The 14,389-nt window shown below is 32.1% G+C and overlaps 1 protein-coding gene across 1 annotated transcript in view; it reads right to left on the minus strand.

Moving 5' to 3' along the window:
- The window catches only part of ypel3 (yippee-like 3), a 13,440-nt gene extending 6,584 nt beyond the window's left edge, over positions 1–6,856 (minus strand). The window contains exons 1-3 of the mRNA XM_059348249.1: positions 6,420–6,856; positions 2,536–2,654; positions 924–967 (exon numbers count right to left, since the gene is read on the minus strand). Coding sequence (XP_059204232.1) covers positions 924–967; positions 2,536–2,652 — 161 coding nt within the window. The 5' untranslated portion in view covers positions 2,653–2,654; positions 6,420–6,856. The remainder of the gene's footprint in view (positions 1–923; positions 968–2,535; positions 2,655–6,419) is intronic.
- Between the last annotated feature and the right edge of the window lie 7,533 nt (positions 6,857–14,389).

A 14,389-nucleotide genomic window follows, 5' to 3' on the forward strand; every position in this document is an offset into this window, starting at 1 on the left:
TGAACCTTGAGAGTGAGACTCGGTGCTAGAGTTATTTAAGGGGCTCTGGTTTTAGAGTTAGAGTCTGTGTATATCTGACCCACTAACCGAGGAGAAGCGTGACTAATGTGAACTTCAAGGTTCACTCGCGAGCAAATCAAGTTATCTGTTGACAATGTGGTTCGTGCAAACATCTACAACGTCTGATGCTGGGAATTTGTTTTCAGAGAAAAAGGAGACTATTGAAATAATGAAGTGACACGCTGGGGAAACAAAGAAGCTTACAGATGCTCTAACATACAGTATTTCTGTTTCTGTGACCTACAAAATAAAATACTTAAGAGTCCACTGATCTAATCTGAAAAGATTTGATAACACGGTAGGGTAAACAACACAAAGTCACATTTCAGGAAAGTGTTTTTAAAAAAACAACATATTTCACACTTGCTAGAGTCACTTATAATGCTGAGTATGGAAGTAAAATTTTAGAGGTAAATATTGTACTTTTTACTCCACTACATTTAGCTTTAGTTACTTTTCAGGTGGAGATTTAACATGAAAATATGATACATTTAAAGTGATTGGACATTTGTTTTTAAATTAAACCCCATAACAGTATATTAGGTAAAATGAGTCCTACATTGAGGCAATTGAGATGCTCAATACAAATAATATATTCAGAATATATAAAACATAACATAGTACTTTTACTTTTGATACTTAAGCTACAATCTGATGCTGAAACTTTTGTATTTCTACTTACATTTACTAGTATTGGAATAATTCCGCTGTGTGATAAAAGTACTTTTACTTTAGTGAGGGATCTGAATATTTTTTTCCACCCCTGGTCAATATCATTTTGGAAACTTAAGATATGAGCAGCCACTTCTGTACACAGTGTCAGTGTGCAAACATGTAGTTACATTTCAAAACAAAATACTCACACAGAGTTGAAGAGGTAGGCTCGGCCCTGACTGCCTTGAAAAGACTAAGAGACATGAAGGAAAAATGAATAAGTGATTTAAAAAAAATGCTACATGTATCAACTTGATATCTGAAACACGATATAAATTGTATTTATTTTATTTTATTTATTTATTTTTTTCCTTTCAAATTTATTTTTATTGGATTTTTCTTGGATGCATAATTATATCAGCTGTCAGAGCACACATCAGTTTATCCAATACATCCATAGACTAGGCAAGTACAAAATAAATGAAAACAACAAAGTTATAGTCAAAAAATACAAAAACAAAACAAATAGAAAAAACAAAAACAAATAAATGAATGAAGATAAACATATAAGAGAAAATTATAAAATAAAAAATAAAAAATACATAATAATAATAATAATAAAAATTGAATAAAAGTATAAAGAATAAATTGTATTTATTTTAATCAACAAAATGTCTTCTTACTTTGAAAGATCTATTTTTAGTTTAATGTCAGACCAGTTTTTCCAGTTTAGTACAAAATAAATGAAAACACCAAAGTTATAGTCAAAAAATACAAAAACAAAACAAATAGAAAAAACAAAAACAAATAAATGAATGAAGATAAACATACAAGAGAAAATTATAAAATAAATAAAAAAATAAATAAATACATAATAATAATAATAATAATAATTGAATAAAAGTATAAAGAATAAATTGTATTTAATCAACAAAATGTCTTCTTACTTTGAAAGATCTATTTTTAGTTGAATGTCAGACCAGTTTTTCCAGTTTAGTACAAAATAAATGAAAACACCAAAGCTAGTCAAAAAATACAAAAACAAAACAAATAGAAAAAACAAAAACAAATAAATGAATGAAGATAACCATATAAGAGAAAATCATAAAATAAATAAATAAATAAATACCTAATAATAATAATAAAAATTGAATAAAAGTATAAAGAATAAATTGTATTTATTTTAATCAACAAAATGTCTTCTTACTTTGAAAGATCTATTTTTAGTTTAATGTCAGACCAGTTTTTCCAGTTTAGTACAAAATAAATGAAAACACCAAAGTTATAGTCAAAAAATACAAAAACAAAACAAATAGAAAAAACAAAAACAAATAAATGAATGAAGATAAACATACAAGAGAAAATTATAAAATAAATAAATAAATAAATACATAATAATAATAATAAAAATTGAATAAAAGTATAAAGAATAAATTGTATTTATTTTAATCAACAAAATGTCTTCTTACTTTGAAAGATCTATTTTTAGTTATAGTTATAAGTTATAGTCAAAAAATACAAAAACAAAACAAATAGAAAAAACAAAAACAAATAAATGAATGAAGATAAACATATAAGAGAAAATTATAAAATAAATACAAAAATACATAATAATAATAAAAATTGAATAAAAGTACAAAGAATAAATTGTATTCATTTTAAATCAACAAAATGTCTTCTTACTTTGAAAGATCTATTTTTAGTTTAATGTCAGACCAGTTTTTCCAGTTTTGCTACTTCACAAAGTACCTTAAAGCGGCGAGGCGTGTAATGAGCTACCTGAAGTGGTTGCCAACAACAGAAGAGTGGCAGCATACTGACCTTGGAGATGAGATCGTCATGGTTGGCCAGGTGGGCGCGGCAGTGCACACAGCTGTAGCGACGGTGGCAGGAGTCCAGGTACGCCTGGAACGTCTTGGCCTTTGTCAGCTTCACCATGTCTGAGGAGGAGGAGGGAGACGGGAAAGTGCTTAGTTACAAGGTTATAATAGTTTGGGATTTTTCATTAGTTTTAGTTTTAGTTTCGTTGTGAATTTTTGTTTTCAAATTCAGTTAGTTTTAAGAGTGAGTTTGCTAGTTTTAGTTTAGTTTTTGAAAATGCTTAGTTTTAGTTTAGTTTCTATTAGTTTTAGTTTTTTTGTAATGGGCTATATGTTTTTAAATGTGATATGGAATTAGACCTTATCGCATATATCAATATAGTTCAATTTGTTTTTCTTTCTTTATATATAAATGCTGCCCTTACTAGGGGTTGTCATATTTAGTTTTTTTTGTAATGTTTGTTATTCTTTTCTCATATAAATATATTTATTTCAGAAAAAGATTGGCCTATTTTATTTCATAGACTAATTTTATTAGATTATTTTTATTTTTAAATGTGCAGTTTATGGAGCTTTGGGTTTTTTTTTTAAAAAAGGTACTCTTGTTGTTATACAGTATTTATGTTCACTTAAATAAACGGTTTCAATAAAACTACTTGTGACATGTCATATTTGGCTTTTTTTTGTAATGGGCTATATGTTTAAGGTTATTAACTCTTACAGTTCTGGGTGTTTTGTATTTTGGTTGGAGTGTAGACATCCCAGTCTCAGTAAACATATTCACCATGTGTTGCATGTTCAAATAGAAACACTGAATTATGAATGAAAAAAGTTGACAAAAACGAAAACTAAGGACATTTTCACTATAATTTTAGTTAGTTTTGTAACCACACAATACAGTTTCAGTTAGTTATCGTTTTTTTAAAAACTCTAGTTTTTATTTTTATTTCAGTTATTATTTTTATTTCGTTATTTTGTTAGTTTTCGTTAACTATAGTAACCTTGGTTCGTTGTTGTACATGTGTGTGTTGGAGATGCAGGCATGCAGGCTACTGTTACTGAACGCTCAACCACAGAATATTACATTTTCAGCTATCAGTGAGGAAGTGGAAGACATTAGAGATAGTCAGGCTTCCTAACATATGTGGTAACCCTTATTGCAACAGTCTGCCTGCAGTTTATTTATAACATTTCAACATTTCTATAGAATCTATGTGAATTTAGTTGGACTTGACCTCAACCTTTGCTTTGTTGTTTAAGTTCAACTAAATTATAATAATTGTTGAAACTCAACTAATGAGCTGCTGAAGTGTTATGAACACTCCAAATCCAAATAAAATGTTGCCACATGTCTGATAACAGCAACGCAACTCTGCAAAGTTTTCCCCCCAACTTGACCTGAGATGACCTTTATGTAAATAAACAGTGAAACACACAAAAGGCCTCATAGTTCAACAAATAATTGTATGTTGATGCTTTGGCCACATTGTTTAAAAATAAATTAATGCCAATAAAGCTTTTTTTTTGCAATTGAATTGATTGAACATTTACATTTGTACATCTAAAACAGGTCAGAGATTTTATTCTGATCCTATGAACTGTATATTGTAAAAATTGTAAAAATGTATTTAACCTATGAATGCACAGAGAGTGTACCAGTGCACATTCTGAAATGCACTTCAATTTTGTTTTTCTCTTGATCTGCCTTTGATATTTGTTTAGAATAGTGGTACTTGCAGCTATTTGATGTCAGTTGCATTGTTTTATGGATATTCTCTGTTGGGAGATGGTGCAAATATATTAAATGCATGTTTAAATGTATTTCTCAAACATTTATTTTGTGTTGTTTTTTCACAAAACCAGGTGAAAAAATGTGCTATGTAACGTTAAAATCATTCCGGGGACACACAAGAGAGGGGGTCCCTGGTATATTCAGGGATCCTTGGTTGAAAAAGATTGAGGAGCTCTTGTTTAATCTATATTGAATCAGAATCATCTTTATTGACCATGTGAACACATACATTTGACTCTTGTTTTTAAGTTGCTCTCAATGACCTTACACACAGTTCAAAGAACAAAATACAGGAAGTTATAAATAGGCATACAGCTAGCTGAACAAAGGCAGGCAAAAATAAACAGAAGTATTACGAACATACAGGCATCAGAAAAATAGCTGTATGTGAAAATATCTCAATTGCAGCTCAGGTTAACAATGTCCTTTTATCATGCATCTTACTGTCTGAAATACAAGTGAGATTACCAAAAAGTTGGGACGTTTTCTTAAACTTAAATAAAACAGACTGCAATAATTTGCTTATACTTTGTGACGTGTATTTAATAAAAACCGTGCAAAGACAGTATATGTTATGTTCAAAGGGATATTGTTTTGTATGTATAAACTGAATTATTTTAATTCTGTTTTTATTTAAGTATTGCACAGCGTGCCAACTGTTTTGGAATCGTGGTTGTGCAACCAAAATAACATTTGGCAAAGCACGACCTGTTATAAATTAACCAATATTGGGGGAAGTATTCAGATCCCTTACTTAAGTAAAAGTACTAATACCAAACTGTGAAATTACTCCACTACAAGTAAAAGTCCTGCATTCAAAACTTACTCAAGTAAAAGTACAAAAGTATCAGCATCAAAATGTACTTAAAGTATCAAAGGTAAAAGTACTCGTTATGCAGAATGGACCCAATCAGATTGTTTTATATATTCTAAATATATTATTACATTATTTGTAATGTGCCTTTTATGTAACCAGTGTTTTAATTTAGTAAAGACAGGACTCATTGTATCTACTTAAAATACAGTTATGAGGTTTAATTAAAAATGTCTAATCACTTTAAATTGATCTTATATTTTATGTTATATCTCAACCTGTAAAGTAACTAAAGCTGTCAACTAAATATAGTGGAGTAAGAAGTACAATATTTGCCTCTAAATGTAGTGGAGTATAAGTATAAAGGTACATAAAATAAAAATACTCAAGTAAAGTACAAATACCTCAAAATTGTACTTAAGTACAGTACTTGAGTAAATGTACTTAGTTACATTCCACCACTGAAATTAACAAACATGAGTTGAGACTCCTGTTGGCAGATATTTGGACTACTTTGTGACGTGTATTTAATAAAAAACCGTGCAAAGACAGTATATGTTATGTTCAAAGGGATATTGTTTTGTATGTATAAACTGAATTATTTTAATTCTGTTTTTATTTAAGTATTCCACAGCGTGCCAACTGTTTTGGAATCGTGGTTGTGTAACCAAAACCAAAAACAACTCAAAACACATCTGTTTAAAACTGCTTATTCCCTCTGATCACAATTACCCTGTCCAAATCTATCTTTTGTATTGTATTGTTATTAATTCTGTGTATTTTATTGTATTTTATTGCTGAATCTTTTCTATCTTTTTTGTACGGTGTCCTTGAGTGCCAAGAAAGGCGCCTCCAAATAAAATGTATTATTATTATTAAAATAAAATTTGGCAAAGCATGACCTGTTAAATAAATCAACAAACATGAGTTGAGACTCCTGTTGGCACATATTTGGACAGAGGTTACCAGGCAGCTTGCTTCCTGGTTAGTAATATTTTGCACAAACAACCCTTCGCCTCATTAGATAGCAATCAGTTAACCCAAAATTGGAGCCCATGCAATGTGTGTTGCGCCATTTCTGCACTGGTGGCCGTCTGTCAGTCGCTAAATAGTGCCACAAACGGCCTGATGCATCTGTCAGCTGCAGGACAAGTCGGCCACCAGCTCTGACTGAGCTAGCTTTGCGTGTTAGCTAGCTAGCATGCTAGCTCCGCGCGACCATAACACACAGCAGCTCAGATGCGCATTGCAGGATGTTCACCTGTGTCTGTCGACTCACCTGATAATACAGGAGCTCCTCGCAGTCTGCCCCGCGGACCAATGTGACTGACAGGTGAAAAAAACGTCAAATTGAAGCAGGTGTTAGTGCAGCAGTCGACCACGCGCTGACGGCTCCTCGGACAATAAAGACAACACAGACAGCCTCTGGTTGTTGTCGCGTTTTTACCCGCGTCTCTGCTTTGAATCCGAACCAGTATTTGAAAGTTCCTCCACGGCCTTCGTTATAAAACAGGAGCCGGACTCTAACAATCCTGGCAGGCTGACAGGATGACAGTGCGGCGGCCCCGGCGGGAGAAAAATGTGGTTTGTTTATGAAAACACACAGAGGAAGTCTGAAGAGTGCAAAACAAATCCCCGTCGACCAATCAGAGGCCGCGGGTGACGTCTAGAATGTGGGTCAACCAATCAGAGTGGACTTCACATGAGCCCTTTATGGCTATCAGTGGATTGTTGGTACAGTCTCATACATGGTGTTAGTGGGTTATTATCATATCCTGCTGCTGCATCAGGGAGAAAGTCTTTCACACTGGCTGCAAACTGATCAGATTTACACACTGTAAGGAAGTATTTACGTTTTTTTTGACAGGATTCAGGAAACCTTTGATATCTTTCAAGGCTGGGGAGGTGGTTTGTTTGTTGTGGTTTCTTGATTTATATGCATTACTGTCTGGCAGAGGTGGAAAAAGTATTCAGATCCCATACTTAAGTAAAAGTACTAATACCACAATGTGAAATTACTCCACTACAAGCAAAGGTCCTGCATTCAAAATGTACTTAAGTGAAAGTACAAAAGTATCAGCATCAAAATGTACTTAAAGTATCAAAAGTAAAAGTACTCGTTATGCAGCATGGAGCCAGTTAGTTTTTTTTATATATTCCAAATATTATATTAGATTATTATTATTGATGCATTTATGTATACAGCGTTTTAATATTCTCAAGGTAGGGCTCATATTGACTACTTAATATACTGTTATGAGGTTTATTTTAAAAAGTGTCTAATCACCTAAATTTATTGTGTTTTTTATGTTAAATCTTGACCTGAAAAGTAACTAAAGCTGTCAGCTAAATGTAGTGGAGTAAAAAGTACAATATTTGCCTCAAAATGTAGTGAAGTAGAAGTATAAAGTGACATAAAATGGAAATACTCAAGTAAAGTACAAGTACCTCAAAATTGTACTTAAGTACAGTACTTGAGTAAATGTACTTAGTTACTTTACACCACTGCTGTCTGGAGTCTGTGTTGTGTGGGTCAACCAATCAGAGTGGACTTCACATGAGCCCTTTATGGCTATCAGTGGATTGTTGGTACAGTCTCATACATCAGTAGTTCTCAACCTTTTTGAGTCGCGACCCCCAATTTAACATGCATGTTGTCCGCGACCCTCGCTCACTGAACACAATCTCACACGCACAGTTTCAGATCGCCCAAAAAATAAACAAAATGACCAAAAAAGACAGAAAATGAACAGAAAAGACAGAAAATGACCAAAAAAGGAAACAAAATGATGAAAAAAGACAGAAAATTACCAGAAAAGACAGAAAATGACCAAAAAAGGAAACAAAATGACGAAAAAAGACACAAATTGACCACAAAACAGACACAAAATGATCAAAAAAAAGACACAATATGGCCTAAGAAGACACAAAATGACCAAAAAAGACAAAATGACAAAAAAAAATACACACAAAATGACCAAAAAAAGACATTAAGTGACCAAAAACACATGAACACTTTAACACAGTGGAGACATAGCTGACTTCCAAAATGATTTGGCGACCCCCAGAAATCATCTCCCGACCCCAAGGTTGAGAATAGCTGTCATACATGGTGTTAGTGGGTTATTATCATATCCTGCTGCTGCATCTGGGAGAAAGTCTTTCACACTGGCTGCAAACTGATCAGATTTACACACTGTAAGGAACAAGTATTTACGTTTTTTTTGACAGGATTCAGGAAACCTTTGATATCTTTCAAGGCTGGGGAGGTGGTTTGTTTGTTGTGGTTTCTTGATTTATGTGCATTACTGTCTGGAGTCTGTGTTGTGTGGGTCAACCAATCAGAGTGGACTTCACATGAGCCCCTTTATGGCTATCAGTGGATTGTTGGTACAGTCTCATACATCAGTAGTTCTCAACCTTTTTGAGTCGCGACCCCCAATTTAACATGCATGTTGTCCGCGACCCTCGCTCACTGAACAGAATCTCACACGCACAGTTTCAGATCACCCAAAAAAATAAACAAAATGACCAAAAAAGACAGAAAATTACCAGAAAAGACAGAAAATGACCAAAAAAGGAAACAAAATGACGAAAAAAGACACAAAAATGACCACAAAACAGACACAAAATGATCAAAAAAAGACACAAAATGGCCTAAGAAGACACAAAATGACCAAAAAAGACAAAATGACAAAAAAAATACACACAAAATGACCAAAAAAAGACATTAAGTGACCAAAAACACATGAACACTTTAACACAGTGGAGACATAGCTGACTTCCAAAATGATTTGGCGACCCCCAGAAATCACCTCGTGACCCCAGTTGGGGTCCCGACCCCAAGGTTGAGAATAGCTGTCATACATGGTGTTAGTGGGTTATTATCATACCCTGCTGCTGCATCTGGGAGAAAGTCTTTCACACTGGCTGCAAACTGATCAGATTTACACACTGTAAGGAACAAGTATTTACGTTTTTTTGACAGGATTCAGGAAACCTTTGATATCTTTCAAGGCTGGGGAGGTGGTTTGTTTGTTGTGGTTTCTTGATTTATATGCATTACTGTCTGGAGTCTGTGTTTGCTTTGCTCTTGAATGTGTATTTATTCTCTACAGGCCAGCAGCACACCACTATAAATCCACAGACATTTTACTAACACCAAAACAAACTTTAAAAACATTCTCACTATCTAAAAAAATGAAACCGTTCACATTTTATTCAATAATTTATCACTAATTTGGGCTGCAGCAAACAATTATTTTCATTATCAATTAATCAGCAGATTATTTTCTTGATTCATTTGATTTGGTTTGATTATGAAATGTCAGACAATAATAAGAATATCCATCCAAAAGGAAAAAGGACAAAATCTCCATTTTGGAGAAAATAGCATTTGTGCATGTAAATATTACTTGTTACAATTATCTTTCTGTCATTCGACTCATTGATAAGTTGCCTAATCATTGCAACTCTTTATGAGCTTAACTTCAGTTATATTTGTCTCACAACATAATGGTCTAAATTATGTTTTTGAAAAAAAGAATGTAAAAAAAATCTGTTGATTACTCCCTTGATTAATCATTTTGTCTATAAAGCATCAGAACATTGCGACATATTCATGTGTCTTGTGTTTTCTGACCAACAGTCCCAAATATATTCAGTTTACAAACAGATAAAATTCAGACAGCAACAGCAAAAGTTAACATTTGAAGTTTGAAGTGGTATTTTTATTGCAGATTTATTTTTCTGTCATTTAACTAATCAATTAATTGCTTAAAACTTCAACTTTGTTAAAATTAACAAATGTAAATTTTGGAAAACCTGACATCCTCCGAGTTGTATTATAATATTTAAATCTATTTTATTTGTAAACCTTATTTTTGTTTTGATATTTGATTTGACTCCACCTAGGTTTTCTGTTTTTGTTTTTGTTTGTTTGTTTGTTTTTGTTTTGTTTTTGTTTTTTGTGGGTTTTTTATTTTATTGATTTTGTTTTTCTACTATCATTCTGCTCTTTCGTGTTGATTTTAAGCATGAATGAACATGTACATTCTTTATTTTTGTATGTGAACGAAAGAAAAAAAAAACCAATAAAGAGAAGTTTGAAAAAAAACAAAAAACTTCGACTTTGTTGAAAAGTCTTCCACCGTAAGGTTTTATTTTGTTTTCTAAAAACACAACATTTGTCTGTAATTAGTCCCAACAAGTGTAATATGTGAATCTAAACCCCAGTTCATGTTCATAAACACTCTGGATTTAGAAGATATTACTGTGAAATGCCCTTTGTGTCTTGGCCACAGACCTGGCTGTGTGATCACAAGAGTCTTATTTCTCTGCTCGGTCACTAATTCAAACCTTTGCCCTTTGCATTAAAGACCTCAGTCTGCACTGATCCACTTATATTCCATTAACTCACTTGTCACACTTGAAGGCACAGCCAAGCAGGTTAGAAAAATACAGCCTTTGTTTCACCAATAGACTGGTTAATTATTATCACAGCAGTGTGGCCGGACTTTGACCGGAGCCTGGGAAAACAAGGACAGGTGAGACCAACTGCACGTGTAAACCCTCTGTTTATATGTGCATGTGGAGTAGGAGGGTAACTGTATTAAACATGGATGCATAATACAGCCTAGAGATACCACATAGGATACACTGTAAAAAAAACCCTGTTGTTTTTACGGTAAAAAAAACAGCAGCTGGGGTTGCCAGAACTTTACCGTAATAAATACGGTGCAACTTTTTCTATATTATGGTAAAATTATATTAGCACTGTTGATTTCACATTTAAGATTGCCATTTTATTCCACATTTTATCATAAAAATAAAGTTTTTCCATCAAAATAATATAAAGTATTTTCTGGTCAATTATATAATATTTAATATAATAATATATTATATTTAATATTTAATATAATATTATTATATTATATTATATTTAATATTTAATATAATAATAATATATTTAATATTTAATTTAATATTATATTTAATATTTAATAATATTATATTATAAATGCTGCATAAATCAAAAATTTTACCATTAAATATTACAGTATATTTTTGTTAGAGATATGATGTTTAGTACATTAAACAGTGAAGAAGTATTTTTCCAAAAAATAAATGCAAAAATGAGGGCTTGCAAGTGTATTTTACAGTGGAGTAATGTTTTTTTTGTTTGTTTTTTTAATAAAAATGTAAAAAAAAAAATACTGTTTTGGCTGATATATACATTTCTCGTGTTTCATTGTTACTGAAACTGAATTAACCCATTTATCATTTTACATCCATGGTTTAGCAGTTTTCCACCGTAAAATCTACAGACATTTCTTACAGTGTATATTTGTACAGGCAATAAGTGTGAGTTTTCTTTGCTTTCCTTTCCAACCCATTATTTGTGTCAATTTTCATCTTAACACCACACAAAAGAGTATACAAGCAAACCCAAAGTGAATTGTCGCAGATAATTCATTTCTGAAGGACGGCACATATTCAAACCCGTCAAAAATGGTCAGAAAATCACATCAGGCACAGTGAAAACAACATCATGTTTACCCTGTTATCAGGAGCAGTGGGTGGTCAGGTGACGTGGTCCAGCTGGTTAAATATTCACTCCAGATATACAAACACTCCTGCACACTCCTGCACTACTTTTTTTTTTTTTTACAATTGAAATAAAGCAAATCTCCAGACTATGAACAGACACAAATGCCACCAAAATCTCTTTTAACCCATAAGAACCCATGGTGACACGCATGTAACAAACACTTTAAATCTTCTATATTCTCCCATATTCAGCTTTATGCTTCACATTAACTCATTTAATCCCTAAGCGACACATATACACCCTGGTGAGGTGGTCATGTGACTGTGACAAGAAGTGACTTCTCCTAAATGTGGGTGTGACTGGAAACAGAAATGTGAAAAAGTAGCTAATTTAAAAAAGCTTATTTTTTGTTACTAGGCTAAGTTTAAACCCATTTAACAATTCTAATCTGTTAATGTCCCGTATTGCATTTAACCTGTTTTGACCATATTTCCTGAACAAATTAATATAAAACAAGTAAACAAAAATATCGCTGTGACGTATACGTCAGAAAAAGGCAAATTTGTGGTGTCTAGTTTATTTATTTTAAATTAAAAAATATCATAAACATAAATTCCATAAACGCCCAATGTAACGTTTATGTCACATCACAGATCTTTGACATTAAGGGGTAGAATTTTTTTGTTTTTAAGACATCATAAATGTGTTCTATGTGGTCCACTTGGTCTGTGGTATATCCCTCATAATGTTCCTTTTAGGATAAATAGGTCTGGGTTTTTATGGGTTAAAACTCAACAAAGACCCAGCTTTTATTTCACCAGTGATGGAGGAATTATTCATATCTCTTATTGAGGTAAAAGTACTAATAACACACTTCAGAATTATTCCATTACAAGTAAAAAAAAATCCTGCATTCAAAACTTACTTCTGTAAAAGTACAAAAGTATCAGCATCAGAATGTACTTACAAAAAAAAGTACTCATTATGCAGAATCTCTCCACTCAGATTGTTTTATATATTCCAAAAATATTATTGGATTATGTATTATTATTATTATTGATGCATTTATGTAAGCGCCATTTTGCTGTTGTCCAGCTAGGGCTAATTTTAACTACTTAATATACTGTTATATGGTAATTTATAAACATGCATCATCATTAGTTAAGTAAATGTACTCAGTAACTTTCCTCCACTGCCTCCATTTTACTCTTTAATGCAGATAACAAGTATAAATCTCACAGTTTTTTTTTTCATTTTTATCAAATTACTCATCCAGTAATACATTCAGACTGTTCAGTTTAATACATGAATTATCTCCCCAGCAAACAGAAAGAGCCACAGAAAAAGATTTTGATACATTTGAAATTTATGTTAACCTAATTATAAAAATTCACCGTCATACACCCGATATCCCACAATGCACTGGTCACATCACATCTGTTTAACTTCTGCACTATGCACTGAAGTAGTTATTTTTAGTTATTTTAACACAAAACCTGATCTGTTTTTTAAACCTACTAGGTAGTTTTGTTTCATAATGTTAACGTGTTTAAAACAGCGACTGTGCAAAAGTTTCATAACGTTAAATAAAACATGAACATGATGATTATCTAATGTTTTATATATCCCAGTGCACGAATAAAGGGGGAAAAAATCACTGCTGCAGCCTTTAGTACTTTATGAAGAAAAATATTTTTTGTATTATTACATCAAGTTTACACACATGGGTCAAAAATGATCTTGTGCATTAGAAGCGTAGTGATACAAAAAGTGATACACTAAATTAACAATTTGAGTATATGTGTAACTATGTTTGTCTTATTTTGAAGGTTTAACTTTAAAAGAGTTGTTAGAACCACCAGATTACATTAGAAAATCACATATTTTAACATTTGAGACTTATTAGAGCCACCAAATAATCATTTTTTATTGGAAAAACACCAATTTAACAAAATAGGATAGTTAATATTTGTGTCTTCTTTGTCAGGTTTTAAATTGATGACAACATATAAACACCTTCTAATGCACAACATGGGTCAAAAATGACCTTGTGCATTAGAAGCGTAGTGATATAAAAAAGGGGCTTTTATTCAAAAAGTAAGAAATGAAAACAAAAAATTGGGATTTTTGATTATCAAAAACAAGTTATTTGAGGAAAACCTGGAATACTGAATGATGAAATGAATTAATTGCAAAGATATTGAATATAAAAACTTAGTCGGGTCACTTTAGACCATGGGTCTCAAACTCGCGGCCCGCGGGCCAATTGCGGCCCTCGTGAAGATATTTTGTGGCCCCCACCTTGATATGAAAGTTTAATGTGAGTTTTATATTATATATCAATGAATGAATTTTATATGAATGGTACTTTACTTTTTTTGGTAATTTTGTCTTTTTTTTTAAATAATTCTGTGTCTTTTAATAATTTTGTGCCTTTTTTAATAATTGTCTTTTTTTTGTAATTGTGAATTTTTTGGTCATTTTATGTCTTTTTAAAGTAATTTAGTGTTTTTTCAGTCGTTTTGTGTCTTTTTTTCATAATTTAGTGTCTTTTTTTTGGTCATTTTGTGTGTTTTTTCTGTCATTTTGTGTATTTTTTTTTTTGGTCATTTTGATTCCGCCTCCAGTGGCCCCCAGGTAATTTGAGTTTGAGACCCCTGCTTTAGACCATGTTGTGCATCAAAGGGTTAAACTGTGTG

This window comes from Centropristis striata, chromosome 13 (genome assembly GCF_030273125.1).
Source record: "Centropristis striata isolate RG_2023a ecotype Rhode Island chromosome 13, C.striata_1.0, whole genome shotgun sequence".
Classification (NCBI taxonomy): domain Eukaryota; kingdom Metazoa; phylum Chordata; class Actinopteri; order Perciformes; family Serranidae; genus Centropristis; species Centropristis striata.